This window comes from Pseudopodoces humilis, chromosome 27, assembly GCF_049639895.1.
Source record: "Pseudopodoces humilis isolate 2021_Gansu_Grassland_sample_001 chromosome 27, ASM4963989v1, whole genome shotgun sequence".
In the NCBI taxonomy this organism is placed as follows: domain Eukaryota; kingdom Metazoa; phylum Chordata; class Aves; order Passeriformes; family Paridae; genus Pseudopodoces; species Pseudopodoces humilis.
Window position 1 is genome coordinate 5,066,693 of NC_142226.1, and position 22,180 is coordinate 5,088,872.

Below are 22,180 nucleotides of genomic sequence, written 5' to 3' on the forward strand. Positions count from 1 at the left end.
TGCCATGGCAACCCCGCCCTCCGCCCGCCAGGGGGCGCCGCCGCTGCGCGCGCTCCCATAACCCCCCGCGGCCGCGCGCTGCCCGCCTCTTCCCCGCCTCCATCATGGCGGTGAGTGCCGGAGCCGCGGGCCGGGACCGGGCCGGGCCGTCTCTATCCGCCGCCATCCGCGCTCGCCGGGGCGCGGCCCGTGCGGGCGGGAGCGCGGAAGGCCGGGGGGAGAGGCACGGGGGTGGGATGGGCGCGGAGGAGCCGGTGGGACGCTCCGAGGGAGCGGCTGTGGGAGCTAGGCCGCGGCCCGCCCTATGGCGGCGGTGCTCGGGAACGGGCCACGGCACCGGGACTGAGGCCCGGCGGGGAGCGGGGCGCGGTGTCCGGCTGCGGAACCCTTCCTCCGGAGCCCTGGCGAACCGTGCTGGGGCGAGCGGCGAGCCCTGCCCAGGGAATCCCCGGTTACCCTGGGTGTGATCTCTCCGCAGCAAGACCAAGGTGAGAAGGAGAACCCGATGCGGGAGCTGCGGATCCGCAAACTCTGCCTCAACATCTGCGTCGGGGAGAGCGGGGATCGGCTCACCCGCGCCGCCAAAGTGCTGGAGCAGCTCACGGGGCAGACCCCCGTCTTCTCCAAAGGTGAGGAACTGCGGAGGAGCCCTGGTTGTTTTCTCGCTTGTTTTTCTTCCTTTCCCGTGGATGCAGTGGCAGCGCGGTTCGCAGGAAAGGGCTCCTCGGCAGAGCCGGTGTCGGGAGAGCTGCTGGAGATTGGGGGGTTTCATTATTTAGGGATTCGTGCATGTTTGTGTCATTTATGTCTCCAAACTCAAACTGCTGCTCTGCCAACATCCCTTAAAACAGAATGTTGGGCTGCCTCGGTTCTTTTTAATTCCCTTGAGTTCATGGGGTGTTGAGAAGCTTTGAATCCCCGGGTGGGAATTCTCTGGCTGTGATCTAAGTGTAACTATTGCTGCCTACAGCCCGATACACGGTGAGATCCTTTGGGATCAGGAGAAATGAGAAAATCGCTGTTCATTGCACGGTTCGCGGGGCCAAAGCAGAGGAGATTCTGGAGAAGGGGTTGAAGGTGAGGATTTTGGGCTGGTTCTTTGGTTTGTGGAAAAATGGAACTTTCCCATTCTGACTGAAGGGGTGTGTGCTCTGAAATGTTGCAGCTGATCTAGGTACAGGTCAGATCCATGAGGTGTTCACACTGTTAACCTGGGTGTTGTTTGATCCTTATTTAAGAACTAATTGGTGCAGCAGCTGATTTTGTTTCGTGTTCTGTTTTTGCTGCTGGAATTTAGGACCAAGCTGGGGGAGTAAAATTTTTGGGATAAGGACTCAATAGCTTGTGAAGAAGTTTGGGGTCTGGTAGCAGTGGGTAGGAGATTTGATTCTGCTTCTAGTCAGAAACAAAATAGTGACCGAGAACCAACGTTTCAGGTGCGAGAATACGAGTTGAGAAAAAACAACTTCTCAGACACCGGGAACTTTGGCTTTGGAATCCAGGAACACATCGATCTGGGCATTAAATATGATCCCAGTATCGGGATCTACGGCCTGGATTTCTACGTGGTGAGTATTCCCTGTTTTCTGGGCTTGTGGGAAAGCTCCAGAAGGAGCCTAGAGAAAGCCCTGGCTGCCATGGACTTGCTGCCAAGTGCTGGAAGATAGATTTGGATTTTGCTGACATTTTTCTAATCTGAGATTCCCAGAGCTGCCATAAAATCCTTGATTTATGACAAATCCCACAAAGCCTCTTCAGAAACAAACCCTGTTGTTTTGACAGCAACTCCTGGGGATATCATTGGGCTGGGTTTGAGGAAGGAGAGAGCAGCAAGGCATCACTGATGAGGAAATTTCCCTTTTGGAAAACTGTTTAAGAAAACAGTAAGTGCCAGGATGAAGCAGTGCTGTTTGCCTCCTCCTGCAGGTGCTGGGCAGGCCAGGATTCAGCATTGCTGACAAGAAACGTAGGACTGGCAACATCGGGGCCAAGCACAGGATTGGGAAGGAGGAAGCCATGCGCTGGTTCCAGCAAAAGGTACATCTTTATTTTTGTATCCCAGGAGTTTCCTAGCAAGGAACAGCAAAATTCCTCATGGAAAGGCTGGAGCAAATCACTGGGCAGATCTTGATGAGGGCTTAAATTGTAGATTTTTACTGTCCCAGAGTAGTAGAAGGTGCTGCTACTAAATAGAAATGTTAGAGCAGGAGTGCTGTTTGTGCTTTTTTGTGCTGAACTGAAAGAGCTGCTCTTGGCAGGAGAGCCGGGAGGAATTACGAGCTCTTGTGGAAATGACTCTCAGTTTTTGGAGGAGCTGTATGTTTGGGGATCGTGAGTGAGGAGGCAGGCTTAGGATTTGTTGGTCTGACAGAGCTCCAGGCTCAGCTGCCACACTTGGAGGATGGAGATATCTGCAATTAAAACAAATTCTTGGGGTTATCTGTCCATATAATGAATAACAGGATAATGAACGGGAACTGCTGAGAGCTGGGTTGGAAATCTCAGAGGTGGGGAGTGCTGATAGTTTCTTGGGGGGGTTTTGATAGAAAGTGTGGACAGACTGTCCTAGACCTACACAGGTCATACCCTGATCTTGCCTGATGGTGATTTCTCACTTTGGTTCTTTTTGTTTCTTTGTGTTTCTTTCACAGTATGACGGCATCATCCTTCCTGGTAAATGAGTGGTTCCTGTTACCAGAGAAGTAAATAAATTTTTCTAACCCCTAACTTGTGTTGTGAGTTTTGTGGGAAGCTGATGGAAGCGAGGGTCCTTCTTTTCCACTATTACGGTTTGGCTGAATTCTTTATTTTCTCCTTCTTGTTTTCCCCAATCCATGCTGCAATCCAGTGCTGCAGGCTGGGGAGAAAAGCTCTCTGACCTGCTTCTGTGCCTGCATTCCCTGCTTAGGCTTCGAGATGGAGATGGAGGCAGCTCAGGGGACCATTTCCTAGCTCCCAAAGTTTGCAGTGACCCCAGACATCAGCGTGCCTCCTTACCCAGCTGTCCCACACTCTCGAGCTGGGTGTCCTTCCCTTGCTGGTGGCAGAAGCCACGTGGAACTCGGCTCTTTACGTGCTGCTTGCTGCCGAGGCCACAGAGCTGGACCTGGAGCCCAGGGATGGCGGGAGTGTGATGGTGCAGCACGAGACACCCACCATGGCCTCGGGGAGCTCCTCACCCTCAGCCTGCTCGTTGAGATCGGGGTTGTAGCACCGCACACAGTTCTGATACCCCTTCCCGCTGTCATTCCAGCCTCTCTCCAGCTGTCCGAGCCAGCCCCGGGCACTGCCCAGCTTGGGTCACTCCCTCCAGCTGTCTGTGCCAGCCCATGGCAGTGCCCAGCCCGGGTCACTCTCTCCAGCTGTCTGTGCCAGCCCATGGCAGTGCCCAGCCCGGGTCACTCTCTCCAGCTGTCTGTGCCAGCCCCGGGCAGTGCCCAGCCCGGGTCACTCCCTCCAGCTGTCTGTGCCAGCCCATGGCACTGCCCAGCCCTGGTCACTCCCTCCAGCTGTCCCAGCCCTGGCCACGTAGCAGCACAGGGAGCTGGAGTGGGTGTGCCTGATGTAGCCACAGCTGGCTGTGGATGACGGTGGAGGCGTTTCCAGGGTGGCCTTGCTGTGCCAGCTGTTGGTGGTGGGGATGTAGCACTCGGAAGCCAGCGGGCACTGGGTGTTGTGCCCTCCCACAGTGTAGAGGAGCCTGTCACAGGCACTTCTCCTGTGCTCCATGCTGGCCAGGTGCAGCCAGGTATTGAAGCGTGGGTTGTACCTGCGGGAGGAAGGGCAGGGCAGTGAGGAGAAGGGGGGCTGCCGGACACATCTGCCTTGAGAAGAGGTGACTCGTGCTCTGGATGTGCCTCTGCCTTCTCCAGGAGTGAGAAAGCACCTAGACAGGCAGTGCAGGGAGACAGGTGCTGCACAGCACTAAATCCTACCTGTGACTGCTGCTGCTCTCACCCTCTGGACAGCCCAGCATTGCTCCTGCCCTCCCGAGCTCCAGCCTGCCCTGGAAACGCTGACTGCTGATCTGAGGTGTCCCAGAGCACTGTCACTGTCCCTTCTGCTGAGTCTTGGCAGGTAGAAGAGGAGCAGGGACAGAATGAGAAGGCACCGGTTCCCTGTGTGCCCACGAGATGGCAGAGGGAACTGCTGTGTCCCCAGAGCGATGCTGCAGGGACTACAGGCCAGCCTGGGACAGGTGGATAAACTGCAGGCCAGAAACAGAAAGCAGACCTGCCAGTGACTCCCTGAAACCTCAGAGCAGGAGGAGGATGACGGTTCCTGAGTGATCAGGTGAGGAAGGGCTGGCCTCAAGATGTGCCAAGGATGTTGGCTGTGCTCTCTCAGGTGGCAGAGCCACTGGGAAGTTCGGAGGGGTGAGGAGCCTTGCAATGGGGGTACAGGTGCCTTTCTGCTCCTTAAGATGTTCAGAAAAAGAAAGGGAAAACTTCCACTGAATCAAAATTACCTGGGTCAGGTCTAGAGAAGGATGGGAACTGTTCCCCAAGCCCTGCACACCTCTGTGAGAAAGTGCCATGACTGCAGGAGGGGATTCTCAACAAAACCAGTGCCAGGACCTTTGCTGTTATCACAAAGGACTGAGCATTTTGGGTGGCTGCTCCGGGGAATTGGGAGCACCCACTGGTCCTGGGGTGTGGGGCCACACTCAGCCCCAGTCTGGGGTGACAGCAGGGTGTGTTTCACCTGACTCAGGCACAGCTTTTGAATATTCCCAAATCCCATTTGAACCTGCAGTCTGAAACTCAGCAGTGACCTCACCTCCTCCGAGGGAGCTGGGAGCAGCCAGTAGATGAGGGAACAAATCTGGCCAGAAATAGCTGCTACTGCTCTGTCTCACATGTCTGGGGCTGTTTATTGCACTTGGACACAAAGATCAGGTTTCTTGGAAGTGAGTAATCAGCTCATATTTAGCACCAGGAGGGAAGGGGGCAATTAGGAGACTTCAGCAAAAAAATGGAGAAGGGAAAAGTTTGGGAAAAGTTGAGTAAAAGTCTGTCAAGAAAGAGGATTCCAGGTTGGGCTGGAGTGGGAAAGTGGCAGTGCCAGCACAGCCAAGCTCAGAGGAGAGAGCAGAGATGACTCAGAAGCCACAGGGATTCAGGAGCAAAGTCCCAGGCACTTGAACCATCCCTGGAATTGTGGTGTTTCATGGGGCTACCCCAATTTACACCACTGAGAGCTCATCTATCACGATGTCACATCCTGGAGCAGGCCCCAAAACTGGGACCCAAATGTTTCTCTCTCCCTGAGTTCGGATGTGAAATAGTTTCTGACACCAGCTCAGGACTGGGAGAAGGAACTGGGGTTTTCCCTTTCACAGCAACAACACTTGGATGTTGCATTTTATCCAGATTCATTAGAAAAATTTGCAGTTTCAGCTTTTTGGCTGGCTCTGAAATGAAGATACAGGTTAAATACTGGAATTTCCTAGGAAAATAAAATCTTTTTTCCAGGTCTTCTCTCCAGATCCCTCAGACTTACCTCTCCCTAAGATACAGCACTGCCAGAGCCTCCTTGCTGCCAAGAAGGAAATTGTTTTGGGGTAAAACAGATCTTCCAACTGCAGCACACTTCACACAAGTATAAGGAAAGTTTTGGATTGATGTCCCTGGGATCCTGCCTGTCCCCTCTGAGCACCTTTGACAGATTCCCAACTCAAAGCACAGCACATGTTAGATTTATTCCAAAGTCTGGCTGTGGGAGGGCACAGCGACCTTTGTTACCTGCACTTAATTTAAAATGGGACATTATTGCTGCTCCTGATTGAAATGTCACTGCAGTGACCTGAAAGGGGTATTTTTTTATACAGATTAATCCTGTCTGCTGGGTTAATCTAGAGAGCATGAGTGATTTGAAGAGATTTCAAAGGTCCCAGACAGAATGGAGGGAAGACATCAAGGGAAGCTTTTATTCTGGCTGTTTAAATTTCCCTTAAAAGACAATCATTGTCCTCACATCCTTTCAGTGCTGCTAATCTCAGCCCTGCTTACTGAGCCAACAGCAGATCAGTGTAACAGTGCCTTCAGAAAGTTGTGTCAGGCTTATTTTCTTTAATACTGAACCAGAGTCCCTCTCCTTTTCCTGCTGGTGGGTTCAAACAGATTCTGAGTCACAGCCAGCTCCCAGCCAGCCTGGAAAACTACCTGGGCACTGCAGCTCCAGGCACTCTTTTGCTGCTAATAATTCCTCCAGCCCTGTTTTAGAAAGCAACAAAGGCTTTTTTTCCCCATTTTCCATTATTCAGCAGTTCCTGGCCCCGCACAGTCTCTGCTGATCCTGCCAGGTGTGTCCTGGCTCTCTGTGACTCACCCACAGGCTGGGGCTGATCTTACCTTGCTCTCAGACAGGTTTGTCCAGGGGGAAGCTCTGTCCAGTGCCAGGATTTGCAGGTTGAGGCACAGAGACCCTCAACTTTCCCCACACGACATCCTCCTCCCTCCTCTCCCAGCCAGCTGACTGCTCTTATCACTTCTACACTTACAGCAGGCTTTTGGGGTGGTGTGAGGTCAGCCACCCTCGCCGAGTCACAGGGACACAGAAAGGGCTGGACTCAGGTCCAGACTGAGACCTGGAATGGGCTGGAATTGGGTCCAGACTGAGACCTGGAATGGGCTGGAATTGGGTCCAGACTGAGACCTGGAACGGGCTGGAATTGGGTCCAGACTGAGACCTGGAATGGGCTGGACTCAGATCCAGACTGAGACCTGGAACGGGCTGGAATTGGGTCCAGACTGAGACCTGGAATGGGCTGGACTCAGATCCAGACTGAGACCTGGAATGGGCTGGACTGAGGTCCAGACTGAGACCTGGAACGGGCTGGACTCAGGTCCAGACTGAGACCTGGAACGGGCTGGACTCGGGTCCAGACTGAGACCTGGAATGGGCTGGAATTGGGTCCAGACTGAGACCTGGAACGGGCTGGAATTGGGTCCAGACTGAGACCTGTAACGGGCTGGACTCGGGTCGGACTCAGCTGAGACACAGCACTGCAAGAACGTCCTCAATCCCAAAGAAAAGCAGCCATTGGGAGGCAACAGGAACAGGTCTGGAGTGACATTGCCTCGGGAAAAAAAAAACTGTTAAGTTCTGGGCTTCTCAAGGAGCTGCTGGAGTGGGTCTAAAAGAGAGAAAAAAGATCACTAAAGGACTGGGGCATCTCTCTGGTGAAGAGAGACTGCGGGAGCTGGGCCTGGTCAGTCTGGAGAAGGGAAGAGGGGATCCCATCAATCTATACAAACATCCACAGGCCTGTCAGAGGACGGTGCCAAAACTCTGTTCAATGGTGCCCAGTGACAGGATGAGGAGCAATGCCCACAAACTAAACCACGAGTTCCACCTCAACACGAGGAAAAGCTTTCCATGAGGGCGGCAGCGCCCTGTAACACCTGCCTAGGGAGGGTGTAGAGTCTCCCTCTGTGGGGACATCCCAAACCCACCTGGATGCGTTGTCACCTACTCCAGGTGACACTACCTTGACAGAAGGTTGGACAGGACATCTCCAGAGGTCCCTTCCAGCTGCAGCTCCTCTGGGATTCCGTGACAGCCCATCCTGAGGGCGGAGCTGACACGACCCTGCCAGCACTCAAGATGGCGCCGCCCTCTGCCCGCACCCGCCATGGCCGAGGCCGCGTTGCGCCGCTTCCGCTTCCTGCCCGCAGCCAAGATGGCGGCGGCGGCGGGGCAGCGCCGTGGGCCCGGCGGCCGCTGAAGCCGCTTCCGCCGCCGCCGGCTCTCCAGCAGTAAAAATGGCGGAGTCGGTGCTGGAAGTTGTGGGCCGGCTCCAGGCGCGGCTGGCGGGCAGCGCCGAGCCCAAGAAGGTGATGGGGGCTGCCTCAGCCCGCCGGGGTGCCAGCGGTGGGGACGGGGCTCGGGAGTGCGCGGGGCAGGGCCTCCCTCTGCCGGGGCTTCCCCTGCGTGGAGTTCCGTGCCCGGCCGGGGCCGCGGGGTGAGACGTGCGGGCTGCCCGGGGCTTGTCCCCGGCTCGCAGGCCTTGGGGGTCCCGTGGCGGAGGGCGGCTGTCCTTTGTGGGGTTCCCCCCGTGGCAGCGGTGGGCGGGAGTCCCTTTTTAGGGTGCCCCGGTGGCGGGCTCGGGGTGGTGGCACGGCTTCCACGGCAGGTCCTGCCGCCACACCGGCAGGCAGGGCTCCCTTTTGGGGTTCCCCTTGGCAGGGCTGGGCAGACGGGCAGCGGAGAACCCGCCGGAAGAGTCTTGCCCTGGTGACGTGTTGTGTGGCGGAGCAGGGTGAGCCCACGCAGGGAGGCACCGCCGCGGGGCTGGGGGGACACACGGCTCCGCTCCGGAGCTGCCTCCTGTCGCCTCCTTCCCTCTGGCTTTGGGGGACTTGCTTGGCTCTTCTTGCCCCTCTCCACCAGGGAATTTGCCCGCTGCCAAAACGTTCTGCCCGCAGCAGCTGCCGTGGAGCGGCTGCTGTGCTGCCCCGACCTCTCTTGGGCTCGCTGTGTTCGGTGACGTGAGGCTGGTGGCAGTGGCTGTCCTGCTGGGCGCCAGCGTTCAGAGCTGGTTTTTCTAGTGAAATTTGGAATTATGGTTGAATTTGGGCTTGCTGTTACTCTGTTCAAAGGGGGAGCATCTGTTGAGAGTATTGACACGTGTTCAACTCACGTTTTGTGTAATTCAGGTGAAAGAGGAGGCAGGCAGGGCTGTGCAGCTGCTCTGTGCTGGGCTGGCTATTTCACTGAAACAAACACCTGCAGAACTCTCTTCCCAAGATCTCCCAGCACCCAGGAAGAGGAGAGGATGCTCGAGTGCTGACCCTTTGAAATGGGAGCCTCTGTAGGAGCTCCAGCCTGGCTGGGGGTGCTGCGATGGGATCTGGTTACTCTTCTCACCCTCTCAGCCAGGACCAGAGCAGGGTTTAACTGCTGGAGCCCCAAATGGAGCTGAGGGACTGCCAAGGACTCAGTTCCAGGGAGTCTGAGCTTCGTGGTGCCGAGACCATGGGCAAGACGTCAAATATTGTCTCAGCACTGCATGCACAGAGAATTAGTGCTGCTGTTCCCCGACCCTTGTGTGAGCTCAGGGCAAGAAGTGCTGGTGTGTTTCTGGAGCACTGCAGTCCCAGGGCAGTGTTTGCACAGCCCGACTCTTTCTCCAGTGACCTCGTGGTGCGAAGTCATTTCTTGCTCTGTTGATCCTGGGCGGTTTTGCAAGGGCAGGCAGAGGAGGTAAAGCAGGGTAATGACTTGAAAACCTCTTTTCTTCCCCAGCAGAAAGGCCCTGTGACCTATATTCTTTATTTTTGATACTTTTCCAGCCGTATCCTCGGAAGCATTAGTGGTTTAAAGCCTGAATTCAGTTGCCATTGCATCGTCTTGATAGGTCTTGTGAGCACCTTCCTATTGAAGGAATTTGATCCTGTCAGCAGGACAAATCCATGGCATCCCTGGGTACTGCCCATTTTCACTTTTCTTGCCTGATCCTTTCAAAATATTTTATCAGGAATGTGAAAGAATAATATTTGCCCAGTGTCGTGTACAACTCACTGCCTTGCTGAAGGGTGTCAAGTGTTGTTATTACTGGTTTTGGGTGAAAATTGGGCTGCTGGCACGGAACAGTGTGAGTGAAATCTTGGACAGTGCTGTCATGGGTTGCAAAGAGTCCTTTTTTTCCCAGCAGAGGAGGTACAAGCTCTGCTCCATGGCTATGGGAAGAAAGAGGAGAAGGAAAACATGAGCAAGAGCATCTTCATGGAGGCAAAGCAGCCGGGCTGTGCTGGAGCAATTTGACTTTAGTGTGTGTTTTTAGTGTCAGTCTGGCCGCCTGCTTTCAAGAAAGAAAATAATCCAGCCATGTTCAACAGAACTTGATTGGAGCTGGAACTCAGGGAAGGTTTTATGGGATTGACTGAAGCCCTGCCCTGTGCTGGGTTGTTTTAGATGAGCTTTGTCGTGTGTGTCTCACAAGACACGAGCCTGGTGTTTCCTGCCTCCCACCTGGTCGCCTTTTCCTCCCAGGGTTTGTATGATCCTGGTTATTTCCAAGATGAGCTGCCAGATTTAGAATCCCAGGATTGTTACAGGTTGGAAAAGACCTCCAGGATCGAGACTAACCTTTGATTGAACTCTTCCATATCAACTGAGCTCTGCATTGAGTTATTTCTTGAACACATCCAGGGATGGGAACTCCACCACCTCCTTCCAATGCCTGACCACCTTTCTGTGAAGAAATTCCTCCTGTCGTCCAGAATTCTTCCTGATGACCCTTTAAGTCTCAGTGGGATGAACTCCATCAACTTGTTTCTAAAGGAAATAAAGTTTAGTGTGAGTTTTTAAGCCCCACTGCATCAAAGTTGTCTCACTTGGTGCATCTCATGGACCTGTGTTCCACGGAGGAACCAACTGCAGTGGCTGTGGAATAACTCAGCTCCTCGTGAGACGTGTTCTAGATCAAGTGTGTGTCTCCTCTGTTCTCCAGCCACACTGAGAACAGCATTCCCATTGAGAACAGCACCTCTCTTCCTGGAATTCAGCCCTGAAGGCAACAAATAACTAAAAGAGCAAACAGAACTGTGGGAGATGCTACAGTGGGGTGTAGCTAGAAAATATTTGGGAGGATTTAGGGATACCAGGACGAGTTCTCCTTGGTTCTTACTCTCATAGTGGGATTTTTTAAACTCTGAAAGAAACCTTTCTAGGAATTCAGTTAGCTCACAGAGATGCTGTTGCTTTAATATTGTACTGGTTTTATCTTTTTCAATCTAGTACAAAACTCCATCCTTCTTTCCCTTCCTGTCCCCTTTGCACAGGCAAGTCCAAACTCCTTTATTACCAATCCCAGCAGGATTTTGGCCTTCCCAGGGGGATCCTGACCCCTGACCTGTGGCAGGCAGTCCTGGGAGAGGCAGCAGAGTAGGACTGTCCCTGCTGCTTTTGGTTTGATGGCTTTGGTTGCCAGTGCACTTGTTGAGCAGCTGTGCTGGCAAGGCAACAGCAGCCACTCTTGGTATCAGTGTTTCACTCTTCTAAACCAAGAAAACCGAAACCTTCTGTCACAGTTATTAGGTCCTAAATATAAAAAAATACAAAGGAGTGGTTTCTAGTGAACAGAAGTTGTGGTTTTGCTTAAGTCAGAGCAACCCTTCTCTGGGTGTCGAGGAGTGCTTCCCCTCTGAGAGCACGAGTGCTCCTCAAATAGGTTAAAGGAACTCATTTCCCTCCGAGAAGGAAACCTGCAAACCTGTCTGACCCTTGCACGGTGGCCCTGGGGGTGACTGGGTGCCAGCTTAGGCTGACAGTGCTGATTTGAGCATGAGCAGAGTGCTTTAAAGAGAAGATCTTCTGGATCAGGGGCAGCCCTTTGTATGGCATATAGCATAGGAGTGCTGAGCACAGCCTGGGCTGTATAGGGGCCATAATAATGGGAATGCTGATGAGGCTGGACTGCGGCTATAGCTGAGCTCTGGGAAATGATGTGAGGGGCAACGGTGCTGTCAGATGTGTCCTTCCATGTAGTGTAGCTACAGAGCCAGCAGACATGGTGGTGAGGCCATGTCCCAAACCACCTGGGTGGCAGAGGTACGGGAACATCCCCTTCACTTAGAATCCCACAGTCATTAGGGTTGGAAAAGATCATAAAGTCCAATGTGTGACTGATCCCCACCTTATCAAGCCCAGAGCCCCATGTCTGGTCAATCCTTCAGCACCTCCATGGACAGTCCATTCCCATGCCTGGCCACCCTTTCCTGAAGAAATTTCTCCTGGTGTCCAACCTGAACCTCCCCTGGCGCAGCTTGAGGCTGTTTCTTGTTGCCTTCAGCTCCTCAGTGGAGAGGGCTCCTTGTTCCACCCTGTCCCATGGAAAAAACACTTCTCTGGTGTTTGGTGAAGGCAAGGGGAAAGAGTGGAGCAAGAGGGAGGGAATTTGGAAGGGATCAGGTGCTGTTTTAGCAGCTGATTGAAGAGAGCCTGTGGGCAGTGGAGACACCGGTTCCCCTCTTAGGTCTTTAGCAGCATCTAGAAATCTTCCTTCCTCTTTTATTTTGGTTTGCTCCCACCCCTCTTGCCAAGGGGTAATTCCACCACCACCTTTTGAGTCACAGGCTTCCAAGTCCTTTCTTCCTCTTGCTGTGTGTTTCTGTTCCCAGTGCTTTAAGCCAGATTTAAGCTGCAGTCCTGTGTGAAGCAAACGTTAATATTTGAGTGTGCTACGAGACTTTCAGGTGGGTTCTTGTGGGCAGAGACAAGATTTTTTGCAGTTGGCCCTCGTGTCCAGCTTCCCAGGAGCTTTTTGTGGAGCGAGACAGCAGCTGTCAGCCACTTGGATCTTCCTAACAAGCTCTCAGGCAGTGCAGCATTTCCTTCCTCCCTAATCCCAGTCTGTGGTCCTGTGTGACAACTCTGAACGTTTCTCCTGTTGTCTCCACAGCTGCTGAAGAGTCTGAAGAGGCTGTCAGAGTTACCCATCACTGTTGACATTCTCGTGGTAAGAGCTGTGAAATCTCTGGGGCTTTTCATGGTGTCTGTGGAGTCCCAGGGAGGGCTGTTTTCCATGGAAGTGCTGCTTTCCCTGGAACAGGGTGTGTTTCCCAGGCCACCTGCTACAGCCCAGTGACATGGGTGTGATTGTGATAAGGTTCTGGAAGTGCCAGGCATGGGGAAGGAGCGTGCCAGGGCAGGTGGGAAGCCACAGAGGACAGTTTGTCACGCTCGGTTCTCCCAAAAGCTTAACACCTGACTGGGATGTGAGAGTTGGAGCAGATCCCAGCAATAACAAATCAGCAGGAAATGAGGAAGTGCTAATCCTTACAGTTTTTAATGGCTTCTGTCTTCAAACTTGCCAGCTCTCATGGTAAATACTGACTTGGGTTATTAATACAAATAATTGGTGTTTGACTAAGGTAGAATTAACTCTTTGGTGTACATGTAGTGAGTGATACAAAGCAGCTGAGAACATGATAAAAGTGAGATCTCTTTGCTGTGAATAAAAGTGATCTCTCTTTGCTGTGAGATCAAGGAACTTTCTCCCTCCCAGCAGCAGGGAGTGTGTTCTTCTCATTGACTCTTTAGGGAGTTTGGCAGGGGTGAGAATTCCTGTTTTGCTAAGATGGATTTGTGCTTCTCTCCTGAAGGAGACAGGAGTTGGGAAGACTGTGAACAGCCTGAGGAAACACGAGCTCGTGGGAGACTTTGCCAAGGACCTTGTGGCCAGGTGGAAGAAGCTGGTGCCAGTGGCCCAGGAGGTGGAGCGGTGAGTGAGCCCCATGGATGAGCTTTGGGAATGTTTTTTTCAGTGGATATTTCAAACCTCTCTGGCCAAGGCTCTGGAAATACTTGTAAAACCAATATGCAATCTCTGCCTGGGGGTTTTGCCTTGTTTTGGCAGAAACTTCCTGCCTTTGCTGGCTCTGGAGTGTTGGGATGATGACAGCTGCAGTTTCATGTGGAAGTTTGGGCCAGCTTTCAAGAATTGGCAGTTTGATGAAGAGATTAACAGGAGATGCCTTAATAAAGCAAAAGATGCAATCTGCTTGCTTGCCATTTTATGTTCTGAAGACAGGAAGCTCTAGGCCCAAGTAATTTGAAAGAATGCTTTTATGAGCCAGAATCCTATGGAAACTGGAAGTTATTGCTAGCAGGCATGTGTCAGTAACAAAGCTGTGTTGAACCCAGCAGAGATCAAATAGATTTGAGTGATAAAAGGCCCAGTTATTAATGGGAATTTAAAGGAGTCATATTCCCACGTGTTGAGCTGGGGGACTGGGGGACATTTCCCACAGCATCACACAGCCAGGAGTGTGTAGGCAAGGAGAAAGTTCTGTCTCTAGTCCTAATAAAAGTGCTTTGTCAATTCTTGCACTAGAAATGCAGTTTTTAAATCCCTGATTGTTGATGTTCCTTAGAGTTTTAGTGGGATTTTTGCCACAAAGCTACCAAATACAGCCTTGGTCTTCTGTTAGAGGTGTTCCAGTCCAGGGAATGGCTCTTTTCATTCATGTTGGGCAGTATTAATCTAAGTCTTTTTGGTTTCTTCTCCCTTCAGAAATAACCTGGACTCTGAAGAGCGTGACTACGAGAGGAGCAGCTCGAGCAAAAGGCATCAGGAATCCTCCCTAAGAGAGGATGAGGAGCCTGACCAGGATTACTCAGAACCCTTCCAGCCATCTTGCAGCCAGTCCTATAGCCCAGATCATAGGGAAAAGAAACCCAAAAGGCATCCTAGGCCTGAGAGAGCCCATGAGACTTACGGCTATAGCATCCACCAAGGGAAGGGCTGGGGCAGATCCTCCCCGGTGCTCTCCTCAGACCAGGAGTACTCAGACTGTGGACAAGCTGTGTCACCCGAGCCCAGTGAGAGCCCCCAGGATGTGGACACAGACCCTTACGCCTCTGAGGAGCAGGAAGAGCCAGCACTATTCCATCGGAAAGCCAGTAAAGGCCACAGCTTCCAGGAGAAGCTCGGGGCAGGCCGGGAGCGCAGCTCCAGCGATTTCTGCGACAAAGGGAACGCGAGTCGGAGCAAAGAGCACAAATCCTCGCACAAGAAGCAGCGACTCGATGACAGAGGGGATGACAGGACCTCTGCCTTCAGCCCAGAGAGGTTGCACAAAAGCTCTTTTAAAGAGCAGCTCAGAGAATCCCCCGTGGCAGCAGCTGGCAAGGAGAAGCAGAGGACATCAGAGGGCACCAAAAAGGAGAAGAATCGGGAAAGCGGCACCTCCAGGAAGGAGAAGTCGCACTCGTTGCTGCACTCAGAGGAACCTTTGGACAACCATGTCAAGAAGCAAAAGCATCGGGACTCTGAGAAGAGCAAATTGGAAAAGTCCAAGCAGAGCCTGGAGAGCTCTAACTCGGAGAAACGGAAAGCTGAGAGTGACTCGGGCAATAGGATCAAGGAAAAGGGGGGTTCTGGGAGCTTAAAGTCTTCGGAGGGGAAGCGCAAAATCTCCGATGTGGAGAAAAAATCTGTGGGTTTTTCCTCAAATTCTGGGGAGGGGGAAGCAGAGGATGAGTTTGAACAACCTACAATGTCGTTTGAGTCATATCTCAGCTATGACCAGCCCCAGAAAAAGAAAAAGAAAGTGGTCAAATCCTCGGCTGGGTCAGCTGGGGACAAAGACCGAGGGCACAGCAAACAGAACGGATCCAAAGCCAGCACCAACAGCTCGAGCTCCAGTCAGAAAAGTCCAAGCCACAAAAGAACAAGTGAGAAAAAGGCAGAGAAGAAACCCCCAGAGCCTCCTAAACCAAAGAGGGTAAGGTTTGGTGAGAAGGCAGAGGATCTGTGGATGTGAGCTTAGAATCCAGCCCAGTTTGCAGTGCATCTCCTGCTAACGAGGTTCTCATGTCTCCCCTCTCAAATATTTGTGCTTCTCTAAAATTGACCTCTTTTAGTGTGCAGAAATGGGAGAACTGGTGGTACAAGGCAGCTCATTCCAGAAGACAAACCTTCTTTTGTGAAAGCCTGGAAAATGAGCAATATTTCTGTACAGATCCTTTGTCACATGGGTGGCAGGGTTTGGTGTCTAAATAGGGACTAAATGTAAAAAAAAATCATTACTGTTTCATCTTTTTACTCAACTTTTAAACACTTGTCTCTTCACAAAGTGGTTTTTATAAGGTTTAACAGCATTTTAAATCCTGCTTTGCCATTCATTCTAATAAGTGCTTCAAAAAACTCCATATCAAAGTTTTCAGTTTTCCTCAGTTTCTGAGGTTCCCTTTCTCCTCCATCAGTGCAAAATTTTTTTGCAGGAAGAGGAGAAAATGAGTGTTTGAGATCAAGGAAATGCTTCTGCTTCTCCTGAATAGGATAAAAACAGGGATGGCTCTTTCTGGAAGGTGCTGAATGATTCAGATCCCAAATTTTGGCTTCTTCCTATTGGCAGCCACCCCCTGAGGTTGTTGCCTTGTGCAAACTGAGCAGCACTGAGTGGTTTATTCAAAATCTGCAAAAAAACCCCACAGCTGAGTGCTGTTTGTACACTGGTGGAATGTCACATGTATTCCTGTCTTATTCCATGTCCATCCTCTCCTTCCAGATAATTTTAGATGTGGTTCCGACGTTACCAGACATCCCCCTGCCCCCCATCCAGGCCAATTATCGTCCTCTTCCCTCAATTGAGTCCATCACCTGCTCCCAGACAAAAAGGAAAGGTATGTTGGGCAAGGAAATGGGTTTGGAATGAGCCAGATTGTGGGAGAGAGCAGGAGTGGATGCTGGCTGGGGTCTTTCTGTTGGGGTCTGCCAAGGGCAGAGGTTTCAGACAAAAAAGCAGCTGCTTCCCAGTGAAGAATCCTTCACTGACGCTTCTCTGGGGCTTGGGCTTTGGCCTTGCCCTTCCTGAGCTTCCTCTGCAGTCTCTTGGAGAAGACTTTGCCCTTTGGGGCACTTCTGGGTGACTCCAATTTGTGCCTCCTGTGCTGTTTATCAGGACAGGCTCTTTCTTTTCTCTGCCCCCTCCTCACTCCAAGCGTTTCCCTCCACAGCAGTGTCCTCGCCAGTGGAGGAGAGCGAAGCGGGTTTCACAGGCCGGCGGTTGAATTCCAAAATGCAGGTGTACTCTGGCTCCAAAACTGCCTACCTCCCAAAGATGATGTCCCTGTACCAGCAGTGTATCAGAGTCCTCAGTAACAACATCGACTGTAAGTACTTTTCCTTGCCTCAGAGTCACTGAAATTTTGGCAACTTGTTGCTACAGACCCCAGCAGTTCCCCCTTGTTACAAATACGGGATAAATCCCACTGGAATTCCAGGTGCTGCAGGGATCAGCACCCAGAATGCTGTCAGGCAGTGCTGAAGCACTGGAAATTGTGGCAAATGGAGCTTGCACAGATATTTCTTAACTTGGAAATATTGGTGCCTGAGGTTCCTTTCTCCTCCCCTCGTCCTGTCTGGTGTTGTGCAACGCTGCAGTTCTTTCACTGTGTTTCAAGGTGTTAAGCCCTTTCTTTGGCAAGGAAGGAGCAGGATAATTAATACCCTGTTCTTCTTGCTTCTTTCTAGCAATCTATGAAGTGGGTGGTGTCCCTTTCTCCGTGCTGGAGCCCGTGTTGGAGAGGTGCACCCCGGAGCAGCTGTATCGCATCGAGGAATGTAACCATGTGAGTGCCTTGGCCTGGGAGAAGGGATGTGGTGTGCAGGGCTGTCCTCAGCTGCAACAGCAGAATAGCAAACTAAGATTTTTTTCATTGCAAAACGTGGCTTTTGCTAGCCCTGAGTTCCTGGCTTTGCTGCACACAGGCCCTGCTGGAATTCCAGTGGCACTGAGCTGGTGCCAAGGGAAAGGGGACAGGAGGAGTCAGGAGGGATCCCAGCTCTGTGTGGGTTTGTTTCAGGTGCTGGTGGAGGACACAGATCAGCTGTGGCACAATCACTGCCTGCGAGACTTCAAGAACGAGAAGCCCGAGGAGTTCGAGTCGTGGCGGGAGATGTACCTGCGGCTGCACGACGCACGCGAGCAGCGCCTGCTCATGCTGGCACGCAACATCGGCTCTGCCCACGCCAACAAACCCAAAGGTGGGGCTTAGGGAGGGCATTTGGGTTTAAAACCAGTCCAGTTTAGGAGTTGCTTAGCTCTGTGTGCTCGCCTTTGCTTCGTGGTTTAGTGGTGGCTCGCTTTCATCCATGATGGTGTTGAAGCAGCTCAATATTTGACACCAGTGAGGAGTAGGCTCCTGTTGTTCCGTGTGGTTCTCCTTGCTGGCATGGAAGAGAATCAGGGTGGGGGGAAACATTCCTGGTTTTTGGGTGAACATAATGAGAACTGCTGAGCTGATCAGTCTCATTTCTCATCGCTAGAGGTTCAGACCTTAGGAAGGAGACTGTCACTGTTTCTTTGGAATGGATTGGCTGGGGAGAGGTGGATGAACTGTCAGCAGTAGGACAAGCAGTGAGGAGCCTCATTTATAGCCAGCTGGATGTAAGTGATGTTTCTGGCCTCTTGCAGGGAGAGTGGCCAAGATGGCATTTGTGAACTCTGCAGCGAAGCCCCCTCGGGACGTACGGAGGAGACAAGAGAAGTTCGGAACTGGAGGCCCTCTTCTGCCAGAGAAGACCAAGTGAGTGTTCCTCTTGCTCAGTGCCCCCTGAAGCTCAGGAAAGGACACCGTGTGTCTGGGAGCTCCTTTTGCAGGGAAATTTGTAACTGTAATCATCTGTTTCCTGCTGGGAAGCGCCCGCTGGTTCCACATTGTAGCAGCCCTGCTGCTGTTACAAAGGTGTCTTGTGTCTGGAATTGTGTCAAACCACGGTGAATCCTTTATGGAAACGCCTGTCCTGTGTCTGTTCCAGAATTAAACCAGTCCTGTACACATCCAGCAAAAGCCACGCTCGGGCGAGTGACGAGCAGTCCTACGATGGGCCCAGCACCAGCAGTGCCCACTCGGTCCCATCTTCAGGCAGCACCTTCTCCTCCTACGACCCCAGGAAACCCCCTGTGAAGAGTAAGTACAACCTGCAGCACATCCCTGTGGTCTCTTAGAGCTTCTTCACAAACAGCTGCTGTGGGAGAATCCCAGGCTGTGCAGGAGGGTTGATGTTGGTATCTCTCCTCTCTCTCTGTTCAAACTTGTTGTGTGAGGAGCAGCAAAGGGAGACATCTGATTCACCTGCTCAGAGCTGACTCAGTAGCAGCCTGTCCTAAATGTACCAGTGAGGCAGAACCTCTGCCTTTGCCCTCCTGCTGCCCGTGTCTGTTTGGAATTGGAGTGCAGCTCTCAGGGGAAGGAAGCAGGGAGGCTTTAACCAGAGATCTGTGTTGGTGCAGTGCAGAAAGCAGTGGCTTCTCCTCAAATCTGTGACCTGAAAACTCTGATGGGCCCTGCTCAAACACTCAAGTCTGCCAGGGCTGCGGATTTCAATTGCTCTCAGCTCTTTGTCTATCACTTTTGCTTTCATTCATTTCATTTTTGTTTGACTCAGCAGTGTTTTGTTTTTTCTTTCTCTTTTGCAGAAATTGCACCAATGATGGCAAAGACTATCAAAGCTTTCAAAAACAGGTTCTCTCGGAGATAAGTTTGCAGTGCTGAGCTGGGCCTTTCTCTCTTGGGAAGGAGTGGCACTGAAAGGGGAGAAGGTACCCAAACAGCCCTTCCTTATCTTTGAACTCTTTGGAGGCTGCAGCTGCTGGGAGAAGCTTCGATCTGCACAAGATGACGGCACAGTATTTTATCTTTTATTCTGGTCCCTTTCTCAGTGTCAAGCCCCCCTCTTTTAACCCCTGTCCTCAACATTCTGTTTCTGGCTTTGTCATCCATCGAAAGAAGGGTGTACAGAATCTCCCGACACAGGAAAATGTGAAATCTTGGCACCTGCTGAGAGTGGAAGATCCAGAGACTTATTTACTATTTAACCTCTTAATAAATTATAAAATGGTTTTAATTAATATTTTGCCCCTCTCCCCTTATGTATTATTTATGTTGCTCCCCTCCCAACCCAGTCCTGGGGTCAGCCTTGATGCCTCGAGCTGGAATCCATCTGAGTGGACACTGGGTGTCACAGGAGCCTTTCCTGTGATCTGGTACCTGCTGGGCCCAAAGTCTCACCTGGGGACTCTGGGACAGGTAGGACCAGTGGCCCATCCACCTGTCAGTCCTTTGGCAAGTGCATCCAGCCCTGAGGCTTTGCTCCCTGCTCGTGTGTGTCAATAAAATCTCAGCTCTTGACCTTCTCTGTGCTGTTGCTGTAGATCCTGTACAGGTGCTTTTGTGGTCCTGCAGGGATGCAAAGAGCCTTTGGGGACGTTTCCTCTGCTGCTGTTGTCTTCTGCTGGCTACTGGGAATAAAACTGCCAGGGATTTGGAAGAAGTTTTATTGTGCATCAAGTCAGATTTTAACTTTTTATCTGGAGAGAGATAGGGGACTTTGCAATGGAAAACAGTTTTTAAATACCAGTGAAGGCGTTGTTTGCCTCTTTCAGTGGGAAGAAGGAATGCTTTTGTCTTGTTTTCTGTGTGGAATTGCAAAGGATTTATTTCCAGTTGGGAAGCTGATGCCTAAATCCTGTCTTTTTCCTGTATGTTTTGCTCTGTCCCCTCTTGGGAAAAATCCACGGATTTTGGTCTTTGAACCCGAAACCACTTGAATGAGGTTGGAGGGAGGTGAGCAACGGAATGTGGCTGTTGTAACACGTGTGTCCTTCAGAGCAGCAGTTCAAAAGGCTCCCTTGGACCTGCTGTGTGAGGAGCTGGAGCTCAGGAAGGAGAAGGTGCTTGATGGGGCTGGTGGGAGTGTCAGGGAGTGCCCTGGAGCTCCCGGAGAGGTCAGAGCCCTGCTGAGGATGTGAGGATGGCAGCTGGGCTCGTGTGGGGGCCGGAGCTGGACACATCCAGGAGCTGTGCTGTGCTGTTGGGAAGCTTTCTGCTTGTGGGGTGTGACAAGGGGAAGGTTTCTGCTTGTGTTTTGTCTGCCCCAAAGGGAACCCCCGGGGTGGTGCAAGCAGAGGATGGGGCTGGGGAGACCCCAGGGCTCATGGCCTCTCTGTGAGGGATCCTGGGTCCAGCTGGGTCAGAGAGGGGAGGCATTCTCCTGTTCCAAGCCATATTTGCTGCCCTAGGACTTTGCTGTCTGGGTGGAAAAGATGCTGGTAGTGGATGCTGTTGTTGGCAGCTCCTGAGAAGCTCTGCTGCTGGCTTTCTGTGGCTGCCAAATCCCAAACCGGTGGAGTTGTCTGTGTGCACTGACCGGGGGAAACTTTGCTGTGAAGGGTCCTCCCTGGAGGGCTCTAGAAAAATCCCTGTTTTGCTTCTGGTCTGTTTGGTTTGGTTTTTTTTTTTTTTGTTTCTTTCCTTTTTTTTTTCCTCCTCCTTTAAAAGAAACATCTTTCTTTAAAACCATTCTGAACACCTGTCTCCTGTTTATTTGGTCTGTTATCTGTTTAGTTTGAAATTCTTGGAAAAATGTTCTCAGACTCTCATGTGCTGTAAGTTTGTTACAGTCCCAGATGCTTTAATGTTACTGTGCAGCATTTCAGTGTGTGTTGTGCTGTAAAATAATGGCTCCTTCCTTACTCTCCTGCGTTTTTGCTGTATTTAATTTTGCTGTATTTTTAATTAGATAACAATATATTCTCTTCTGCTGACCGTTGTGCTACTGTTTATTTCTCTCTGTACTTGGGGTAGGGGCAGAGGGGAGGGAAGCAGAGCCTGGTATCGTGTTCAGACACGATGGAGCTTTGAGCAAAGGATCTGGGCGATGCCTGAGAACGATTCTGGGCACTGCAAAACTGCCAATTCTTGATATCACAACTCCACACTCAGCTGTGGCTATGGCCCAAGCATTGCTGTTTTGGGGAGATGCTCTTTCCCTCTCAGAGCAGCTGCTTTGCTCCAGGCTTTGCCAGCTGTGTCCGTGTTTTGTTGGTGGCATTGCAGGGAGGTGACACTGGTGTGACTCTGCTCCCACAGGGGCGATGCCAACCCCTCGCCCTTCCCTTCCTTTTGCTCGGACACTAAATCCAGCCTGAGGAGAGGGGAGCAGCGGCCCTCAGCTGGGAGCAGAGCAAGGATATTCCCCTGAGGGACACACTGCAAAGTCTGGGATCGAAGTGCTCCTTCCCAGTCTCGGGCTATGACACTTGCACAGTTGTTCTGTGCTCCACCACACTCTGAAGGATGGAGCAGAGCTGCCTCTTCCCCCTTCCCACCCCATCCCTGTAGGATGAATAACGGGAGGAGGAGAAGGAGGGGGAGTGACTTGGACTCGTATTTGTATTTTGGTCCCAAACTGTGTATATATACAATTTTCTATGTTCCCTTTTTTTTGTGGTAACTAAGATGAATATTTTAATTAGATAAGTTATATGAAAAAGAGGAGAATCATGTCTCAATAAAAGCCAAACACTGGACCGTGGCTGCTCGTTCTTTCCTGATGCTGATAACGAATGTTAAATACACCATTAGGAAACTCCGTGGCTCCTTGGAGGTGATGCTCCGGTATCCCGCTCCGGTATCCCGCTCCGCTATCCCGGCGGCGGTGCTGCTCCCGTTCCTGCGCTGCTTGGAACAATCCCCACGGATAACACCCCGGAGCCCTTGCGGGAAAGCAGCAGCTTCGCCATTCCCCGGGTGGGGTCAGGGCGGGGCCGGGACCACCGGGACCCCTCCCCGGGACCACCGGGACCCCTCCCCGGCAGCAGCGGGCGGTTCGCGGGCTCAGCACGTGCAGTACCGGGCCACGCCCATATGGGCGTGGCTACGGCAA

At 51.9% G+C, this 22,180-nt stretch overlaps 3 protein-coding genes across 3 annotated transcripts; 2 read left to right on the forward strand and 1 right to left on the reverse strand.

Annotated features, from left to right (window-relative positions):
• Positions 1-76: 76 nt before the first annotated feature.
• On the forward strand, positions 77-2,727 carry RPL11 (ribosomal protein L11). Its single transcript, XM_005529732.3, has 6 exons — positions 77-110; positions 479-629; positions 971-1,077; positions 1,437-1,568; positions 1,927-2,037; positions 2,652-2,727. The coding sequence occupies exons 1-6, from the start codon at positions 105-107 to the stop codon at positions 2,679-2,681; spliced, it is 537 nt and encodes a 178-aa protein (XP_005529789.1). The 5' UTR covers positions 77-104; the 3' UTR covers positions 2,682-2,727.
• Positions 2,728-2,875: 148 nt separating this feature from the next.
• LOC148182535 (kelch-like protein 31) lies at positions 2,876-7,638 on the reverse strand. The gene is made up of 4 exons (XM_088067307.1): positions 7,632-7,638; positions 7,458-7,593; positions 3,452-3,769; positions 2,876-3,298 (listed from the first exon to the last, which is right to left on the reverse strand). Exons 1-4 carry the CDS (start codon positions 7,636-7,638, stop codon positions 3,070-3,072), a joined length of 690 nt encoding a protein of 229 aa, XP_087923433.1. The 3' UTR covers positions 2,876-3,069.
• A 53-nt stretch (positions 7,639-7,691) lies between these two features.
• ELOA (elongin A) lies at positions 7,692-21,829 on the forward strand. The gene is made up of 11 exons (XM_005529731.3): positions 7,692-7,838; positions 12,407-12,463; positions 13,110-13,228; positions 14,021-15,233; positions 16,020-16,134; positions 16,468-16,623; positions 16,985-17,082; positions 17,317-17,497; positions 17,928-18,039; positions 18,272-18,423; positions 18,933-21,829. Exons 1-11 carry the CDS (start codon positions 7,767-7,769, stop codon positions 18,992-18,994), a joined length of 2,337 nt encoding a protein of 778 aa, XP_005529788.2. The 5' UTR covers positions 7,692-7,766; the 3' UTR covers positions 18,995-21,829.
• Positions 21,830-22,180: the final 351 nt, after the last annotated feature.

Bases quoted from the DNA above. Each gene is read 5' to 3' on its own strand.
- RPL11 (XM_005529732.3), top strand. The intron at 1,078-1,436 runs GTGAGGATTTTG...CCAACGTTTCAG, and splicing joins TTCTGGAGAAGGGGTTGAAG to GTGCGAGAATACGAGTTGAG. The intron at 2,038-2,651 runs GTACATCTTTAT...TTTCTTTCACAG, and splicing joins TGCGCTGGTTCCAGCAAAAG to TATGACGGCATCATCCTTCC.
- LOC148182535 (XM_088067307.1), bottom strand. The intron at 3,770-7,457 runs GTGGGTTTGGGA...TTCCTCCCGCAG, and splicing joins GTAGGTGACAACGCATCCAG to GTACAACCCACGCTTCAATA. The intron at 3,299-3,451 runs GTGACCCGGGCT...GAGGGAGTGACC, and splicing joins GGCACAGACAGCTGGAGGGA to CAAGCTGGGCAGTGCCCGGG.
- ELOA (XM_005529731.3), top strand. From the start codon at position 7,767: ATGGCGGAGTCGGTGCTGGAAGTTGTGGGCCGGCTCCAGGCGCGGCTG. The intron at 15,234-16,019 runs GTAAGGTTTGGT...CTCTCCTTCCAG, and splicing joins AGCCTCCTAAACCAAAGAGG to ATAATTTTAGATGTGGTTCC. The intron at 17,083-17,316 runs GTGAGTGCCTTG...GGTTTGTTTCAG, and splicing joins GCATCGAGGAATGTAACCAT to GTGCTGGTGGAGGACACAGA.